The sequence below is a fragment of the Anabrus simplex genome, chromosome 7, assembly GCF_040414725.1.
Source record: "Anabrus simplex isolate iqAnaSimp1 chromosome 7, ASM4041472v1, whole genome shotgun sequence".
NCBI classification, from domain to species: Eukaryota; Metazoa; Arthropoda; class Insecta; order Orthoptera; family Tettigoniidae; genus Anabrus; species Anabrus simplex.
In genome coordinates, this window is record NC_090271.1 from 346,754,621 (window position 1) to 346,775,268 (window position 20,648).

Genomic DNA, 20,648 nt, shown 5'->3' on the forward strand with positions numbered 1-20,648 from the left:
TAAGTATTGGAAGGTGGGAATCTCCTTATAACTTAACCTAAGTTCATGTTATTCTGTACAGAGTAATAAATAAGTTCCAAGATTGTGAGCAACTGCAACGTGACGTCGATAATGTTGTGAGATGGACAGCAGACAATGGTATGATGATAAACAGGGTTGAAAGTCAGATTGTGAGTTTCACAAATAGGAAAAGTCCTCTCAGATTTAATTACTGCGTTAATGGGGTGAAAGTTCCTTTTGGGGATCATTGTAAGTATCTAGGTGTTAATATAAGGAAAGATCTTCGTTGGGGTAATCACATAAATGGAATTGTAAATAAAAGATACAGATCTCTGCACGTGGTTATGAGGGTGTTTAGGGGTTGTAGTAAGGATGTAAAGAAGAGGGCATATAAGTCTCTGGTAAGACCCCAACTAGAGTATGGTTCCAGTGTATGGGACCCTCACCAGGATTACTTGATTCAAGAACTGGAAAAAATCCAAAGAAAAGCAGCTTGATTTGTTCTGGGTGATTATCAAAAAACGAGTAGCGTTACAAAAATGTTGCAAAGTTTGGGCTGGGAAGAATTGGAAGTAAGAAGACAAGCTGCTCAACTAAGTGGTATCTAAAATATTGTGAGTTCATCAAATGTAATCCATTTCACAATATATGTACCGTACCAATATTTTACAAGGCTAATTTTCTAGTTTCTTTTTTATGTTTAAGTGTATTATTTTAAGATTTTATTCAAGGCTATTAAATGGGGCGAAACATGATAAATGATTGTTTGTATTTGTAACCACATATAAGTGGACAAAATGTACTGAATAGGTGAATTATTAAATACTTTCATTGGATTTTAAGTGTAGCGTTATTAACTATATACGCTACTTGTGCCATAAACTTGGACTATCAACTGTCTACGCGACACTTATTAAATTTTGTGAACTATCCGTGCAATAACATTTCGTGGATTAAGCATTTTACTGTTGGACCTTGCTTTATTGATAATGTGCCAATATCATCATTCATAATATTGCCATTATCTATTTGGAACTCAAATTCTACACTATGTGACTAGTGGATGGTAATACTACTCTTTGGATGTATGACTATTGGGACATGACAGCGTGTAACGTTTCTGCAAGTTATATCTGGTGTGGTCAATCGTATTGTGGATAGCAATAGGTACTCCTGCGCTATCTATGTGCGAGCATTATTACTAGGTGTGCTTTGACGGAGCCCACCAGAGCGTGCTGCATGGTTGGACAGTGTCGCTCCTTGTGGCCTTGATCGGAGTGTCTCTCTTGACTGTTTGACTTCAACGAGTGTGGAAGGTTGACTGCTCAATAATGGCGTGCTTACCGGCACATAAAACTTTGATTTTACCTTCGGGTATTGGATAAGGTTGTATAACTGCCCCAGCAGGAGATTGTACTTGCCTTTAATATTCTTCTTTCATATTAGTATAGTTGTGTGGTGTAGTATGTAAGTTTATTACATAATTTCTAATGAATATTAGTGTTGGTTCGAAATACGTTAGTTACTCAGTCATATGACCTCTTTATAAGTACACTGTTCTAATTTATTTGTGTTAATGTTGTGTGCTTGGGGTGTGTTATTTATATTATAGGTTGTGTTTTTAACTATGATTTGAATTTTATCTAAGTTTGGTGTTATTGCGTTCTAGTTTCAAGTGAACGTCATGTGTTGCTGTGAAGGTCATTATTGTCTGCGTAACTTTTGAAATTTCGCCCTTGCCTTTGTGTAACTTTGTTTTCCCTGGTATTCTTGGTTTACCTGCGTATATGTGTAAGTTTTCTGTGTTATTTCCTGGAGGCAAGTGCGGTTACTTTTTTAAATTTTGTATGTATCGCTGATGTTGCGGTATTCGTGTTTGCCCCTGTGTTTGGTGTTGTGATTCTCTGTTTGGTTTCCGGGCATCCTTTCGTGTTTTTTGGCCTTCTTGTCCATGTTTCGAATAAATGCTATGCTGCACTAAGTTTTCAAAAAAAAAAAAAATTATTATTATTATTATTATTAATTTTAATGATTATCAACCTTATAAATTTTATTTTTTCATGGGTAATTATTTCTTGGATTGGGTTGGTATTTCTTGTTTTATTTCTATTGCGGGTGTTTAAAGTGATATTTACTTAATTAGAGGTGTGTAATCCTGCGTAATATTAACATTATATTTCAACAATGACTGTAACGTCTGCTGGTTTAAGTCAAGGGTTTTGGGCAGCCCTAGCGTGAGATGTTTGGGGTCGGTCTTATCTCTCATTTCCCATTGTTGTCTAATCTCTGGCATTGGCCGTTATGTAACTGATGATTATTGTGTCTGGTATCGGCCGAGTTTACAGCATCTTGTTCGTGCTCCATGTGGATGACAATGCATTGTTTTTCATCTCATGTCATTTTTGTTTTTCGATCTCGGTGTTGTGAAGTTAACTTGCTCTTTCTATTTTAATTTGTTTTGGGGTCTTATTTATCACCCTTGCTTTCTACTGCTTCTGCGATTTTTTTTTTTTTAATGGGACTATTCTCCTTATTATGAGGACCTTGTGGGGTGACATTGGGCTGAGATGTGTGTGTTCCCTTGTGTATTTAACGTGTTGTGTCGGGTATCCTTATTTGCATGGGTTTTGTGTGGACTTAACCTCCGTTGGGTGCTGTCAAAAGCCCTTGATTTGCCATACAACCCAATTTTCGGGTGTTAATATTAAATTTTATTTCATGTAGATATTTTCGAAGTATATAAGATAATGGGGCTGGTGCACCAGTGTAGCTTGGGGGAATGTAATGAATTTATACTTCAAAATTCATCTTATTTACATGTAGATTATTTATTTAATGTGAATTTTTTATATTTTTCTTTCACTTATCATTATTTTCTGAAGTTTTCTTTCTTTTAATAATTTAGTGTAATGTAAATTATTATTTATTAATTATATTTTTATTTAACCTTTTGAAAATATTGGTGTCATTTTGATATTGAATTTGCCTCGTAGTTCCTCGATCCCTTCCTCTCATTCCATTTTGGGTTGGCTCCAGTATTCTTCCCTGTTTCTTATGAATTATTTGCTCTTTTGAAATTTATCTTTTACGTGCATATCCCTATGACCCTTGTCATTTATCCTCATATTTGTACAGGCGTTGCATAAGTTATAACAACTTTCAATACGGATAAAATATGAGGTTTATGTTCCGAGCTGTCAGCAGAGAGATAGCATGAAACGACATTACTAGACGAATGAATAAGTTTGTGGCATCTTTAAAAGTAGGAAAGATCACAATATGAAGATAAAGTTGGAATTCAAGAGGACAAACTGGGGCAAATATTCATTTATAGGAAAGGGAGTTAGGGATTGGAATAACTTACCAAGGGAGATGTTCAATAAATTTCCAATTTCTTTGAAATCATTTAAGAAAAGGCTAGGAAAACAACATATAGGGAACCTGCCACCTGGGCGACTGCCTTAAATGCAGATCAGTAGTGACTGATTGTGTCAATTTCTGATGAACAACATAATTTATAAGGTAAGCACATAGGTTATCAAATGTTTGAGAACCATCCCAGGAGTTTGATGGGCCGACATTATTTTGAATCATCAGCGTCCACATGACAGTCTGTAGGGGGGGAGGTCGTGGCCAGACCTGGGGGTACATAGTATTTTTAATATTTTGGAAGATAAATGGCGACTTGTATTCTGTGTTAGAATAACCCACGGTGTTCCGTGCCTGTTCGTGGGGAACGGTACTACCGCTTCTACGTAATACTGACTTAATAATTTTCTTGAAAGGAAAACACCTGACTAGATTAGATTTTTGCCTTTCCCTGAGAGCTGGGGGGGAGGGGGGGGCACCTTACCCCCGGGGTATGGGCGCCCTTGTTTTGAGTCAAGAATAGTTGAAGCGCACCCATCAAAGCATGCCTGAAGTCCAGATAAAAGACTGGAAATGGATAGGTCACACACTGTGTCAAGGTCCTAACAGGTTGCTGGGATCTTGAACAGAATCCCCAGGAAGCTAGAAGAGACGAAGAACAGTGGAAGTAGAGGTGGCAATGGTTGGAAAATCCTGAAAGAACATCTAAGATGGTAACAGCGAACTGAATCAGATGGAGATCTCTTGTATGTGCCGTAAGTCCCACCCAGGAGTGACACGAATTCATCAATTAATCCAGACACACATGATGAACAGGCTTAAGTTGACTTGAAATGATTTAATTACACCTGTAAACAAAATGAAGGCAAAGGGAATTTCCATAGGGAATGACATACCTAAAAAATTTGATGAGGATTCACCACTGATATGAACATTGTCTCTTACTAAAATTTAAAAAAAGAACATTTTTACTCACCAGTCACATGCTCTCTTTCCTTTGGAATATTTAGATTCGAATACATCCTAAAGAAGTGCCCAACACATCTACAATAACAACTTGGTCCTGGTATAGCTGCAATACAATTGATCATGGCACCATATCTATTGAGGTCCTTCGGTGAGTGACTGATGGCAATACAAACTTTCTGTAAAAATTCAAACAATGTGTTCAGGTGAATTGCAAATTGACAATCAAAAAGTTAATGATTAACATAAATCTTTAAAAGAATTTTATTTTTTTACAAGTTGCTTTATGCCCCACCAACACAGATATGTCTTACGGCAAGAATGGGACAGGAAAAGAAGCAGGTGAGGCCTTAATTAAGGTACAGCCCCAGCATTTCCCTGGTGTGAAAATGGGGAACCATGGAAAACCATTTTGAGGGCTGCCAACAGTAGGACACACTTAAGCAACTGCAGTTACCGAGCTTGGTTAAAGATTTTTACCATGTAAAGCTAATTTTCTATGTATATCTTTGAGTATTTTCTTGTCAAACATATTCTTTGACTCTTAATAGCAGTAAATTATATTTTCAGATTCTTAAGTACGAAAAACAACAATCCACATATCATCTGAGGCAGAGAGTATGGGAACATTCCGTGTTGTGTGATGTCCGGAAACTGCTGTACAGCGGTAAAGTGCTCTTTGTCAACAAGCGTATGATCTATTCAAATTCTCCAACCATAGAACATTTTTATAAGTTTTAATTTACTTATCTGTTCCTGCTTTTTGTTCAAAATTTGTTTCTTTCTTCCCTTGTACAGCATAATGAACTGTCTTCACATTCAGCGAAGATGATGATGAAGTAGCAACGTTGACCGCAATACTAGCATGTTCATCCAGCAGTATGGAGTACAGCTGGGGGATGAGTATGCAGATATGTATCTCACATTTAGATAGTGTCGACATGGAGGCACCTGTGTATACGGAACACTACCCGCATCTACATCATACAGACTACAATAAATTTTATGTCTGTATTGTCACCTTAGGAAAACACATGATACTGGGTGATACTGAATCAGCAGGATGCCACAGATTGACCACTGTGTTTTGCATGAACTATATGATGACCGTTGAACATCTGTTCATCATGTGTCACATGTGGTTTCAGGATGCATGCAGGATTGCATGTGTAAGGAGAAATTCTCAGTACTTCGCTGCATAGCAGCTGTACACATTACTTCGACTGTGAACCAAATACTTCACAAAGGAAAATTTACACCCTTTCACATGAGTACAACATTTATGACCACAGAATTATCAACTGAAGGAAGAATTCTGTGCATGGATTTTACACCACCATCAGGACCCAAACTTTAGTGTGTCTGTAATCTGGAGTCACAAGGCCATATTTACAAATGAAGGAGTATTTAAATACACATAATGCCCATTACTGGGCTCTAGCCAACCCTCAAACCCAACAAGAAAGCGTCCTCCAACAGCGTCGGCTGGTAAATGTGTGGACTGAAATTTTAGAAAGTTCCATGATACGACTGAATTTACTACCCAACAGACTAAATTCACGCACGTACTTCACTTTTTTGCAGGATGCCCTTCCAGAACTAATAGAAGACATACCACTTCCATTAAACGAAAGAATGTGGTTTTATCAAGACAGAGCACTGGCACATCAATGCAACTTGGTCAGACCATTGGATTGGTTCCAACAGTTCCACAAGATTTTCTGCCACATCTCCTGATTTAAATCCCTTAGACTTTTTCTGTGGGGTCATCTGAAGTTTGTTGAGTATGAAAACAACCAACCAGAGGGCATTTTTAAACGAACATGCTGGTGTTATTTCAGTAAATGAAGAAATGCTACTGAACACTGTCGTAGGTACGACATCCTGACTGGTGTAAAATGTTCCATTATTATGTTTAATATATTTTAATTATATTTTATTAAATGCTAAATTATCTTTTATTAAATGTTAAATGTGACTAATACATGGTTTCCCTGTAAATATGTATTATAAATTTGTATAACCTCAAATACGTATTGTGTATAGGTTCAACCCCAAAATCTATATAGTCGAAAGCTGTAGAAAACGCTATAATGTTCGTATATTAGGTGTATTCTGCTATAATTTGGTATATATGAAAAGTTCTGGAAACTTACTGTAAAGTTTATTAAATGCAGATACATGTAGAGACATTCAGAATGTTGGAGAGATTTCCAGGGCATTGGTAAACAGTAACGAAAGTTCGAGCACTCCATTAGACTAGCTGATCGATTGATGTTTCGAGTGTGTTCCATTAGAGCGTTCCAGAAATCAATAATTCTAGACGGTTGATCGAACAGTATATATATAGAACTGTCAGTCAGTGAGTTAGTCAGGTTGGACTCGAAGGCAAGTGTTGGACTCAGAGTGACTGTTGGGCTCCGAGGTGGAGTTGGTGAGTTCAAGAGAGCGTATGTTATAGTGAGCGAGTCAGTGTTGTTGATATCTGTACTTCTCACAATCGACTTCAGGGTACTTTGCTATTAAGTGTTGTAGTGTCACTTGCTAGTGTGTATAATTGTCTGTTGTGACTTACAGTGACAATAAAGTCATTTACACAAGGAAGTGATCGTGTTCTCATGTAATATTTATTTCCGTCAAATAAAATCGCATTTGAAAACGATAACATGCAGATAGGATTGATTCAATGATATTATTATGTACACTGTTAATTTTGGTATTTCTGGAATGTTAATTTCATATCTGCACATTACGTATTGTCACTCACATCAAATCAAAATCTCTTTATTTGCAAATGAGATGTCTACCTCGGTGGCAAATGGTACACTAAAGTACTGTACATTATTGTCAAGCACTAAATTTTAAATTAACAAGAGAAGAAGAAACTTTTCTTACAATATTATACAATTTACGCTAACAATTTTTTCTATTAAGCATACAGGTCATCCTTAATAAATTTATATTGTTTACAAAATTCTACTTATAATATCTCCTGTACTTACATAGTCAACTCATATACAGTATGTGGAATTACTTCAAATAATATTATACAACTGGTATAAGATTTAAATTTACATTGCATTTATTTTTTACCCATTTTGGAACCTAAGTAGCATAACGACCTGCTGCGTCTCAACTAGAGCCCCTTTTGCCACCACCTTCCAGAGTTCCTGAAGGGCCTTCACAGCTACCGTAGCGGTCCCAGGGACCTCGAAGTCCCCACTGTATTTCACTCCTACAGGCAGTCCCCAACTTCAGCTCTCCGAACTTCATAGACCAAGGGATGGAATTAATTTATTCACACACATTTTTTATTAACTGTATTGGGTGGTACACCCCTATGCCACACATTTAAATTTTCCGCCTTAAAGTACTCCTCTACAGGAGAAACAGTGAACTTAAAACTGGACCTACTTAAATTTTTCCTCTGAAGATGTCATTGTGTGAATTCGACTTGTTTTGTTTCCTATTTATCTAGAACTGTGGACATTCTCTCATAGATGCCTCTGCAAAAAACTATGATCATGCACCCTGGTGCGAAGTGAAGGAACTTTATTTGAAGAAATTTTGCATTCGCAAGTTTGTTCTTTACTAAATTTAGTGCATTCATTCTTGGGTTGGCAATATTTATCCTGTCTTTCCGCCTGTTTTGATTTTAACCAATCAAGAATTTCTGTAATTAATTTTCTACCAATCACTGGTTTCTTCTTCGATTTTAGTGTGTAACTTTGAGCGACCCAATAAAATTAAGTGGGTGTGGCTGTTTTATTCATGAAAGGTCTCGAACTTTCCCTGAGGGTATAAAAACTGCTGATTTTCACGTATCCTGGCCACTCAATCTACATCTAACCCAGTGTATGGACGTGTAGCAGGAAGTGGGTGGTGCCTCTTTCATCAGGCAGCAGATCTTCAGTAAGGTAATGGCCATTTAACATCCTTATTTCTTGCTAGGTCAGCAGTTTAACCCGCAGGAAAGGTCCGAAACTTTTGCCATGTAACCTACCTTTCTGTAATGTAAATTTTTGCTGGCTTATGTAACTATCTTTAATTGTAAATCGGGGATAGAGTGCTTTACCCTCTCGAGCTCCCCTTCAGTTTGGTTTGAGGTGACTACGTTTTGGTAATTGATTTTCTTCTTTTCCTTAATGTTTTAAATTTCTTCCTTATACGGGTCACCTCCATGGTTTGGGAATAGCCCCTGTTTCATCGGCCTAGTGCCTTTTAGGTTTTAAGAAGTTACATGTAGGAGTGCAAATTCTTGCCTCCATCCCTTTGTATTTCGGGCTATTTACTTAACCTGTTCTTTTCTGCTAAGGCCCAGTAGGTTGGGTACAAGATAACCCCGTTTGATTTTGTAAGTTGTGCCTTGATGGCAATTAATTGTAAAGTCGGGTATTGCCTTTAATAGGCTTGAAAAATTGAGAGCAGGTCAGCTCTTTTATGCATTGTAAAAGTGACTCTAGGAGGCTGCACATTTGTTAATTACGGAGCTGGTGCTCCTGGTACGAGGGGATTTCTGCCCCTTTGTAAATTTATGCTTCTCTGTAAATTTTGCTCTGGAAACGCAAAAATTGAGGGCTTATACCCAATGTGTGTTACAGAATTTGAAATCTTGGATCTCTTTCTAAGTCTTGATTTTAAATTGCTTGGTCATTGTTATCTCACTCGGTGAGAAATTGTTGTTTTTTGAAAATATAACCTTCCATTTCAGTTTAATTTTTTTTTCTTGGCATTTGTAGTTAGACCCATTCACCCCAGCACCTTCTTTCACCTCTGCTAATCCACCAAACCACGGTATCAAGTGGTAGCAGAGCGTGGTTGAATGGGTCTCAATTTACCCCCTTTTGACGGCTAAACATAGTCTTTGATTGGTACTCTGACAATTTTCTCAGTCGCTGGTTTCTAAATTTGTAAAGTTTCTGTCATCATGTCCGGCCCTCACGAAGTCCTCCACCCCGGCTACTTGCGCAAGGAGGAATTGATTTACGAACTAGCTATTAGAAATGTTCAATCTGGAGGCAAAGTATCGGCCGATACCACCAAGCTTAAAGAATCCCTTCGATTGCCAATTAGTATCCCAACTTTGGGAGAGAAAGATATTGATGATGCTCTCTCCACGATCACGGACAACACTACTGAGCTAGCATCTGTAGTTAGTTTTTTTAAGTAAGTGATCCATCTCCAAATCAACTTAAAAGAGTACAAGCTAGATTGTTCCATTTTTACCATAGAGTAAGTGATCTATTGTCTCTTAAGTTAAACGACATTCAGGGTACGGTGGTGATGGTGGTGATTTTTGTTTTAAGAGGAAGTACAACGAGGTAATCATCCTCTCTGAACAAATAAGTGGAAAAGAAATTTAAAATATAAAACAAAATTATTTATTCAACAAAGGAATTTGGAAAGGCAGTACAAAATAAGACAAAAACAATTATAGAATTAGGCCGAAAGGATCACTAACGTATCAAAAGGGAACGTACGTTCCCTGAGTAACAATACACTTGAAATTTATACACCCTTGACAAGTCCACTGTCGCACATAAAGCGGATGCCGAGATCAGCAGTAGTCGCGTCATCGGCTAGTATGCGTTCGAGTGTTTCCTGCAGGCCGAGGCTCCGTCTTAGGCCAGAGAGATCGGCGCACTCTGTGAGGATGTGGGCCACGGTGAAGTCGGCACCACAAGAACACACTGGGCGGTCTTCCCTCTTTCTTCTTTATCTTCCAGTTTCTTTATTCTGTCCTTTAAGCTTTCATTTTCAAGTTTCAGAGTACATATGTCTTCTTGTAGCACTCCTAAAATCTTAAGAATAGCTTTGTAGGTCTCTCTTTCTTGTTGTTCTGCCTCACTATCAGTTTGTTTACACTCGGGATACAGCCACACACTTTCTTCAATATCAATCCTATTTAGAACATTTGCACAACGAAAATGGTACCATTCATCACACTTTCGACACAGAATCCCATTTTTAACTACTCTTCTGCATTTGCCACATTTTTCACTGCATCTTACACCATTATCCACTACGGATATCACAGACTCACACACAGTAGTCGCCATCTTAAAAAAAAAAAGAAATTGTGCCTGTTTCAGTTCATGCCAATGTGCAAACTTCAAAATTTGTAGAGATAAAATGACAATAAAAGGATAAATAAGTGAACTAAAAAATGTAAAATAATAAAATCTTATTTAAAAGTATTTCTGGGGGGTGAGGTTCTGAGTTAGAAAGCACTTGACAACTGAGCTAACAGAGCAAGAGTAGCATGATTCTGACGTGATGTTAAGAGAATTGTGATGCTCTGCAACATTTTAACCGAGACAAGCAAACTTATAATACGCTATGAATTCATGTACGTGTCTTGTTACATGGCAGTTGCCAGCCACCCTGCATAGTTTCACATTGTTAGGTACTCGACACAACCTGAAGAGCTGAATTACAATTCAGTTCTGAAATCTAAATATTCAATCTGAATGGACTACAGCATGCCAGAACAAGAAAATATGAGGGTCATGGGTTCAGTTCCCTTTGAACTTAACCTTCAGCATGTACTCGCTGGAGGTCTATTTTGTAAGTATTCTTGAGAGTTTTCTGTTCTCTTATATAAACTGTAGCAGTGAGTATAACTATGTGTCAATGAGACTGTTTGAGCCCTTCATGGCCGTCACAATTACCGTAGCCTACAAGGCCGAGCTAATACCAGTTATAAGATAAAGTCTTCAATAAAGAATTTAAATTACGGATTAATCACATTGAAAATAGAAATACAGAAAATTTCCCACCAATATCTGAGTTTATTGATTCAATGTCAGAATTCGGTTATAAACCAGTCAATTTAAAGTTATTATACTTAATTACAATGCACTACCAACAACATACACTGACTGAGCAAACGTCATGGGATAGCGGAGCACTGATGCGCAGGTGTGTTGTCTGCACACCACACGCCCCCTGTGCCAGCGGCAGTTGTATAGGGGACCTTGTGAGCAGTGGCTGTGCATGTGACAGGTGTAACATGGAATGTCGTCGTGAGCTGACACCGTTTGAACAGGGTATGGTGGTCGGTGCCCGATGGATGGGAAGTGAGATTTCGAAAGTGGTGCGGAAATTCGGCTTCACATAATCGACCGTGTCCAGGATGTATTGTGAATGGTTGAATGTGGTTGTCACCGTCCACAACAGATGAACGATTGGCCATCCAGCCACCCTCGATGACCATGACCGGCGACATCTGAGACGGATTGTCAATAGTGACAGACGGGCAACTGTGCAACAAATCACGGCTCAATCCAACACAGGCCGTGCTACACATGTCTCCCAGTGGACAATCCGTAGGAACATGGGTTCTTTGGGGTATGGGAGCCGGCGCCCCACACTGTTAACCCAACGTCATCGGGCACAACGACGCGCATTTGTCGCCAGTGATTGACACTGGACAAACCACGATTTCAACTGCACCATGCCGATGGGAGGGACCGTGTATGGCGCAGACCACAGGAAGCGATGGATCCTGCCTGCCTCGAAGGTGTGGTCCAGGGCGCTGGTGCCTCTGTTATGGTCTGGGGTGCATTTTCCTGGTATGGAATGGGCCCCCTAGTTGTTCTGGAAGAGACTTTGAATGGCACGCGGTATGTTCAGCTGCTCGGAGACCATCTCCACCCATTTTTGGTCTTCCAGCGCCCAGGCGGTTCTGCGGTGTTTCAATATGGTAACGTGCCATCACATCGCTCCCACATCGCCCGGGAACGATTCCAGGAACATGCTGGGGAGGTCCAACGACTGCCATGGCCACCCAGGAGCCCCGATATGAACCCTATCGAGCATATCTGGGATATCCTGGAACGCAGGCTCTGTGCCATGGATTCTGCACCCACGAACAGACCAGCATTGGCGGCCGCTCTGCAAACGATTTGGTGTCAGCTGTGTCCAGAGGACTACCAGGGACTTGTCGACTCACTTCCACGGTGTCTCACTGCAGAGGAGGCCCCACAAGCTATTAGGTGACTATCCCATGACATTTGCTAAGTCAGTGTATGAAACAGCTGTAAGCCCACATCAATCAATAATTTAGGCTTGCAAGGGATAGATGAACATTTAATAAATCAGCTGTTGGAACTTTGTGCTGTGAGTGCAAAATTTCAAGAGAAATTAATTAAAGTTTTTTCAGATCAAATTTTAAAGCTGATATTTCAGAAGGAAGATGTGGACCAATTCTGGCTCGACAGAACACCCTGATCTGGTGTCTGCTTACTCCTTTCTCTTCCTTGAAATCTCGTTTCTATGCTAGAGTGGAAATAAGTCCCAAAATTCAAGTTTAAAAAAATAAACATAAATGTTTATAGCATGATATTCTTTCAAGAACAAAACATGTCACTCTTTTTCAGATACGTAGTTAATAAATTAGTTTTGGCGGACTGAAGAACCTCTATATCTCAGCAAAATTGGATTTTTGTAAACATAAGACTAAATAGACTGAAATTACAAATGTACGTAACCAACATTAACCCGACAGTGAACGATTAAGGCTCACTGTTCTTTCTAGTGTACACTTCTGCGAATTAATGCTACTTACATGTTTCTTATGAAAATGAAAGAGAAAACTGATCAAATGTCATTTTGTTGTTGTTGTTGTCACTATTATCATATTTCACCAAAAGAATAAGTCTGAAACACCATGGCTGCATACTACATTGGCATCTAATCGATTATGAAATAATTACAGATAAGAACAATATGAGGTTTTGCCAAAATAAGAAAGTTATTTAGCTAAAATATGAAAATCAGAAGTTTCACAATATGAAATACATATTTTAATATATTTGTACCTAAACCATTTAGAGTTTACATCATTATAGCACTATTTGCTAAACAAGCCTTTATAGATTAAGTTTTGTCTATTTATATGCACTATATAATACACTAACATCTATCTTTCACAAAACTCAAGCTCTGAACTACAAGGAGTTAGGAGATGGGGGTTTGCACCAAATTCTTCCAAGCTTTCGGAACAATGAACAAAAAAACCTTGATTTCTTAAAAAGTCAGTGGAATCATTTTAATTTAGGTGTCGTGAATGTGTGCATTCTCAGACCATCATTATTGAAATATGGCCACTGTACCCAAATAAATCACTGTATATTTCCAAATGGGCTAATAGTATGAATTCAAGATGAGGAACAGAATGCTCAACACACAAAGCCAGCTTTAGCACTATGAACCGAGAGCAGGAAAATTGTTCATGAAGAGTCTCATATTTCTTAAAAAGTAAACGGAATATCCTTTACACTGGATACTGTGCTAGTCTGGGATATATTAATCCTGTGTGTAGCTGAATGGATAATGTGAAGAAATCCCATCTGAAGATCCCTGGTTCGATCCCGTGCCTGTGAACATTTTTTATCACCGTATTTTCGTTAATAATGTTTCGCATTTTCTTGGCTCCAGAAAAGTGACTTTTGATGCAATACTCTTTCTATATATATCTAGATCACATACATTGGCAGGGGTAGAAAATATTTGTTTATAGGAAGGGGAGTTAGGGATTGGAATAACTTACCAAGGGAGATGTTCAATAAATCTCCAATTTCTTTGCAATCATTTAAGAAAAGGCTAAGAAAACAACAGATAGGGAATCTTCCACCTGGACGACTGCCCTAAATGCAGATCAGTAGTGATTGATTGATTGATTGATTGATTGATTGATTATTTGAGTGAGGATAGGATTTTTCGTATGTTTTAAATGTTTCCAGTTTAAATGGTCCTGAAAATATGGATACACCTTTAAAATGTTTGTCGACAATACTTCGAAAGTTACTACATAATTTACACTTCGCAATTCCTTCTTCATAGCACAGACACGGTAGTAATTCAAGCTACGATTCTCTGCACTGTGTATCATTCACATACTTCTCTGAATCAGTAACATTCAACTTGCTTAACAATGTAACCAAACCTTCAAAATCTGTGTAGGGTCTGTTATTTTTGCAATATAATAAGATGCCATGAACAATGCATTTGTATGCTGTAACATATTAGCATTCATTTTCTTTACACACTTCGCTAAAAGTGCTGAAATTTCCGTTTGCCTGAAAATTGAAATTTCGATGTATTTTTAATGTTTGTCCTATCATTGTCTTGAACACCTTAAATTTCACGCTGGTCATTGTCGTCCTGAACACTACAATCTGCACTTCCATCAAGTGTTTTCTCACATTCATTCGCTTCTGTATCACTTTGTGTTACATTTACAAAGAGTACACTGTTCGCTTCAGTCAATTTGTGCGGTTTTGTTCATTTCATTTTGCCGATTTTCTAAGTATAACACAGAAACGTAAAATAAACCACCGTTCAATGGCTTCCGAGTTTGCGGGCTTCCATGTCAGATGCTACGTTACCAATTTTCCATAAATGCACATGAATAAAAACAACCGTATTTATAAAGTGCAAACCGTTCAATACCAAGATGCTGTAATTAAATTAAAAGTATAAATATTATTCATGAGTTATATTTTTGGACTTATGCCGTGTAAATAATTGTAAACACACTCAATGTTTCAAAAGGAACCTTGCCTTTCTTCATCAGGAGACAAAAGAGAAAAGAAATGACGTATTGATGGCTGCTAGGAGAAAGCAACAAGGAAGCTTCAAATGGTGCCCAAAGAATGTAAAGGGGATGCCATTTTAGCCCAATGCTAGAGACAATGAATAGTAACAGCAAAGCATTATTCTCTAATGGTTCTGATATAGAATCAGCAAAAGATTTCCACAAATATGTTGAGAATAAAGACGCTGGCATTAAAAGCTTTTACGTTGATAAAAGTGAGGTTTCACAGAATGAATCAGTTCTCCAAAACTACTGAGAAAAATGTTATCCTGATCCCCAAATATTCAGTCAAACCACCATTTTAGAGTGCACGATAATAACCATATTTTGGAAGGGAGAACTTCAACTTCTTTGATGACCAAGGTAGCAGTTTTTTCCAAGATGATGAGGACATCATGTATGCTCAACCCTCAACTTCTACAACCAGACTTTGGTATGAAGATGTCTATTCAGATTCAGAATGAGGAAGAAATCCTTCAGTTGGAGAAGAAACTAGCCGTGAGTGTTTTTAAAAATCCAGGAGATGTTCACTCTGGAATGTATACATATATATATGTTGAAGAGCCTAGCAAGTCAAGAGTCACAAGTCACAGCAAGGAAAAATCTATCGTTATGCAGCCATATGCCAAGGAAGTGCCGATGATGAGAACTATGTGTCTGTAATGTTCTTAAAATCGCATGGTTCCAATAGTCTTTTTATAGCCAATGATGATGACATCAAACATGTAAGTTTTAATAATATTTTGGGCAAACTCCCCAACCCTTCAGTCATGCCAAAGGGTCTCTTCACAATCCTATGCATGTTCAGTGGAAAAATTGATGTATTTGAGAAATAACATCAATAGTTTTTTTTTGCTAGTTGTTTTACGTCGCACCGACACAGATAGGTCTTATGGCGACGATGGGACAGGAAAGGGCTAGGAGTGGGAAGGAACCGGCCGTGGCCTTAATTAAGGTACAGCCCCAGCATTTGCCTGGTGTGAAAATGGGAAACCACGTAAAACCATTTTCAGGACTGCCGACAGTGGGGTTCGAACCTACTATCTCCCGAATACTGGATACTGGCCGCACTTAAGCGACTGCAGCTATCGAGCTCGGTAACATCAATATTTATAGGATACAAATATAACAAATAAACATACTTAAAACTAAAGTCATATGTTTAATTAACACGTTGAGACATAGGATACAAATATAACAAATAAACATACTTAAAACTAAAGTCATATGTTTAATTAACAATCATTAGTTGTTTTTTCTTCATTAGTTAAGTATTGGCAAGTTTTTTTAAATTTTGTTTTTAATTAGTCTATATTATCTCAGGGGTAACATTTTTATTTAATTCATGTAGGCATATAAAAATGTTGTTTAAGTTGTGTATTTATTTGCTGTACAATGTAAACATGCTCGGTATTAGTATTTTATATTCAAGTATTTTATTCTGATAAAAAACCCAATTCCGTAAAACCCATTACCCTTCCTTGTAACACCCGTTACTTTTTATTTATAGCTAAAATCCTGTGATAAGTTTTTAATAAACAAAATATTTATACCATTTTGATGGTCATTGTCACAGCTAATATTTATATTTTGTTCATAATTTTGAACCATTATAATTCACAGAGTTTTAAGTAAAACCATGCAAACCTCAGGAACCATGTCCAATTTAAGTAACACTTGTTACCACCGTAATTTAAATTTGTATGAAGAATTAAAGTAGATAAATAATAATAAAAATATGTGTGATGTTAAAATATTTTAGTTCTACCCTATCATTCCACATCTGAGGTTTTAATTAAATTTATTTTGTTTTATTTAAACATTTTATGTGTCCGGATGCAACACCTGTTACTTTCTCCACAACTCCTGGTCTGATCTTTGAACTCGGCTATCGATAGCTGATCATCTGTAATGGAACTCGATATGTTACGATATGTCCACCTGCTTGACGGGTTACAACAATATCTACCGTGGCCGTTAGGCAGCTCCCGCGCAGAACTGAAACGTCCAGTTCCAAGGTACAAAGAGCAAATACAGAATTCAAGACTCTGCCAAAAGCACTGAAAATGTTTATTACACATATTAGAATATATGAGCTACAGAAAAAAATACGTGAACCACCACATGACTTGTTACTTTGTAAAGTGGTGGAAACATACATGCAAGGGAACTCCGGATTTCAAAACATAATTTTTCAAATCCGAATTTGAAAATTCAGGTGCCAGGTAAAAATTTTCTGGGGCCATGGCGACTGGGCGCCCGGTATTTTTCGACCCCTGTAGATTGGTGTTTCCACTACAAGATTACACATAATAGAATAACAGAAATGACGGCTACTGCAGGTTCCGATTTTACTTACGTTAGATTCAGTTTCAAAAATTTGCACAAGGGATGAATTTGGCAAGCATGCAAGTGCTGAAATACCTGATAAGAATGTCATCCCAATACACTTCGGGATTGTAACAAAATGCAAATAAGTATTCACCAGGTGTGAAGGAAGGTGTGTAATGTAAAATTTGCCAAAGAAGTTCAGAGAAATAACTGAAGAATGTAGAGATGGATATGATATCCTATGTACAGAAAATGATACACAACTCTCATTAACACTGACAAGCTTCACACAGGCAATGGATGGGTGATTCTCTACAATATATGGTTATAACAGAAATTCAACACTCATATCAATATAGAAGTTTCCACTTTGCACCTCTGTTAAAATTGCCAAACATCTAAAAATATGTCTACAAGAGCCATTAAGCTGGAAAATGAAAATCATAATGAAATTTTAACATTCGGTAGATTCATTAATGCCTTGGAAGTAATGTGGAAAAGCAACGAGTTCACAAGATCAGAGAAATAACGTAATCAGTTTACTAGTACATTTATCTCAACAACAAATAAATGTTCACGAAAAAGAAGGAATACTAGGTCATTGCACTATGTTAACTGCTTAGTTCGAACCTAAAGTAATGTACAACATTTACACAGATATATCATCGTTTAAAGGGCGTAGATCAGTCCTATGTCTCTGATACTAGTAAAACAAAGTGGAATTGCAACACTAGAGAGAAAAAGGAGTTACTAATGTTATTAATGAGGAAGACCTTGGTGGAGACCATAGACTGTTAGTTGCAGTTATTGCAGAGAAAAGAACTCGCAAAGTCTGTAACAAAAGAGTCCCAAAAATAAAAACTTGGCGACTAACCGAGCCAAGTGTAAAGGAAGAATTCAGGGAAGGTGTCCGCAACTTGTTGCCGAGAGAAGAACTGAAATTAGTAGATGAAGAATGGGATACTCTAAAGAAGGTTGTGGTTGGTACAGCAGAAAAAGTATGTGGACGACAGAGCCAAATAAGAAAACCTAAAGAAACTGCCTGATGGAATGATGATGTTAAAAAGGCTATCAATGACGGAAACCATGCAAGAAGATCCTTATATCAAGCAAGAACATGGGGAGATCAACATGAAATAGGGGAGAAGCTGTCACTTTATAGAAGGAAAAAATTACAGGTCAAACAGTTGGTTGTAGCTGATAAGCAGAAAAGCAAGGAAGATCTGGCTACCAAAATAACGCAGGATGGAAATAAAAAAACTGTTATACAGTATTATTAAGAATAGAAGAACTGAAATGAATCTATCCAATCTTTAGAACTTCCTAATAGTGACTAGCGATAAAACCAAACTATTACAGGAGTTCCAAGGGCAATTTGAAACTTTGCTGAACTGTTATGAAAATGTCACTCCCTTAGGCGACAGACCTTATTATTTTGGCAGCACAAATACCACTAGTCTGACATGGTTGGAAGCAGATACATCAATATCTAAGCTGAAAAACAACACATCAACTTATCGTTCTCTATATGCGATTTTCTATTTTACGCAATAAAAATATCACACGAGAACACTTTTACGTATTTCTAAAAAACAACTTTATTATCACTACGAACTTCTCCTGTCAGAAGAAGAAAACATTCAGTGCCTCTCTCAGAATACAAAACGAACAATCGCTCTCTAAAACAATCTACATAGAATTTATATATGTTTTACATCAGAGATCTAATGGTACTGTTCCTTGACGCCATATTGGAAGTCTGTGTGTCCGTCCGTCCGTTGCTATGTTAACCAGGTTAAGCATATGCACGTTATACGTCCATGGACACGAAACATAAATATAATAACATAATACTTTCGTCTCATCGTAAAACTTCAAAATACGAGTATTGAAGGTTTTATCCTAATTATGATACCTGTCCTACGACAAACTGGATCAGATGAATTAAGTGTTGAGATGATCCAAGCACTAGGAGAGGCTGGACAACAGTGGATGTACAGGGTACTAAATAGAATCTGGAAAGAGAATGTAATAGCCAATGGCTGGAAGCAAGGAGTCATCATCCCACTGTTGAAAAAAGGTGACAGAAAGAAATGTATTAACTACCGAGGTATAACTCTGCTGTCACATGGCCTCAAAATTTACTAATCCATCCTTGAGAGCAGGATTAGAAAATATGTTGAACCTACACTTGAGGAGGAACAACATGGATTTAGACATCATAGATCAACTATAGACTTCATTTTTGCCACCAGAATGCTCAATTAGGAGAAAGGTAAAACATTTGTAACTGTTTTTCTGGACATCGAGAAAGCATATGACCACGTACCACGCAGGCATATATGGGAATGATTGAGACATAAGAAAAGGCCATATGACATCATAGCACGAGTACAACGATTATATGATCAAACCAAGTGTTGTGTCCAGGTCCAGAATGGAAGGTCAGGTTGGTTAGAAACGAAGAGTGGAGTCCAGCAAGGAAGTTGTCTTTCCCCACTTCTCTTCTTAATCACAATGGATGAAGTTTTAAAAGCAGTTAAAAGAAAGCATCCAACAACTAATGCCCTGATTTTTGCTGATGATGTAATGGTATGGGGTGAGACAGGAGTGGAAGTACAAACTAGACTAGATCTCTGGCATGAAGCTTTTACAACTTTAGGTCTCAAAATCAGCAAAACGAAGACAGCTGGCTTGGTGACGAGTAGAAACTCTCCAACTGTTCATCTAAGAATTGGAGATGAGGAGATGGATACTGTAGACAACTTCCAGTATTTAGGTAGTGTTCTGTCATCAGACAATATCATACATCAAGAGATTAGCAACAGAATACAGGAAGCTTCCAAATTCTATCACGCTGTATGTCAAATACTTTGGGATGAAACATTTCCGTTAGTTTTCAAGATCAGCTTGTACAAAATATATCTAGTACCTATATTGATGTATGGCCTAGAAGCAGCAGCACTTACTGGACCAATAAAGAGTCGTCTTCAGGCAACAGAAATGAAGTTCCTCCATTCCTGTCTACAAAAAAACAAAAATGGATAAAATAAGGAACGTGGATATCCGGCAACAGCATGGATTGGAGAGAAGCTTGCTGGAGACTCTAGAAGTGAAGAGATTTCAATGGTATGGTCACACGAAAAGAATGGACCCTCACAGGAATCCTGGAACATACTTAGACCACAATGTTCCTGGAAAGAGACCAAGAGGAAGACCTCGTGATGTTTGGGAAAAACAGATATTGAAGGACCTTGAAATTAGAGATGTGAACTGGCGTCGCATACATAAGCAGCATCTGTGGATGGATAGAAAAAACTGGAGGAGGCTCGTACACAACCACACCCGGCTTGCTGGAGCGAAGAAATGATGATGATGATTT

At 37.8% G+C, this 20,648-nt stretch overlaps 1 protein-coding gene across 2 annotated transcripts in view; it reads right to left on the reverse strand.

Annotated features, from left to right (window-relative positions):
- AspRS-m (aspartyl-tRNA synthetase, mitochondrial) overlaps positions 1-20,648 on the reverse strand; it is a 348,037-nt gene that overhangs the window by 271,523 nt on the left and 55,866 nt on the right. For both annotated transcript variants that reach the window (XM_067151851.2, XM_068228690.1), the window contains exon 2: positions 4,346-4,514. In XM_067151851.2, coding sequence (XP_067007952.2) covers positions 4,346-4,514 — 169 coding nt within the window. The remainder of the gene's footprint in view (positions 1-4,345; positions 4,515-20,648) is intronic.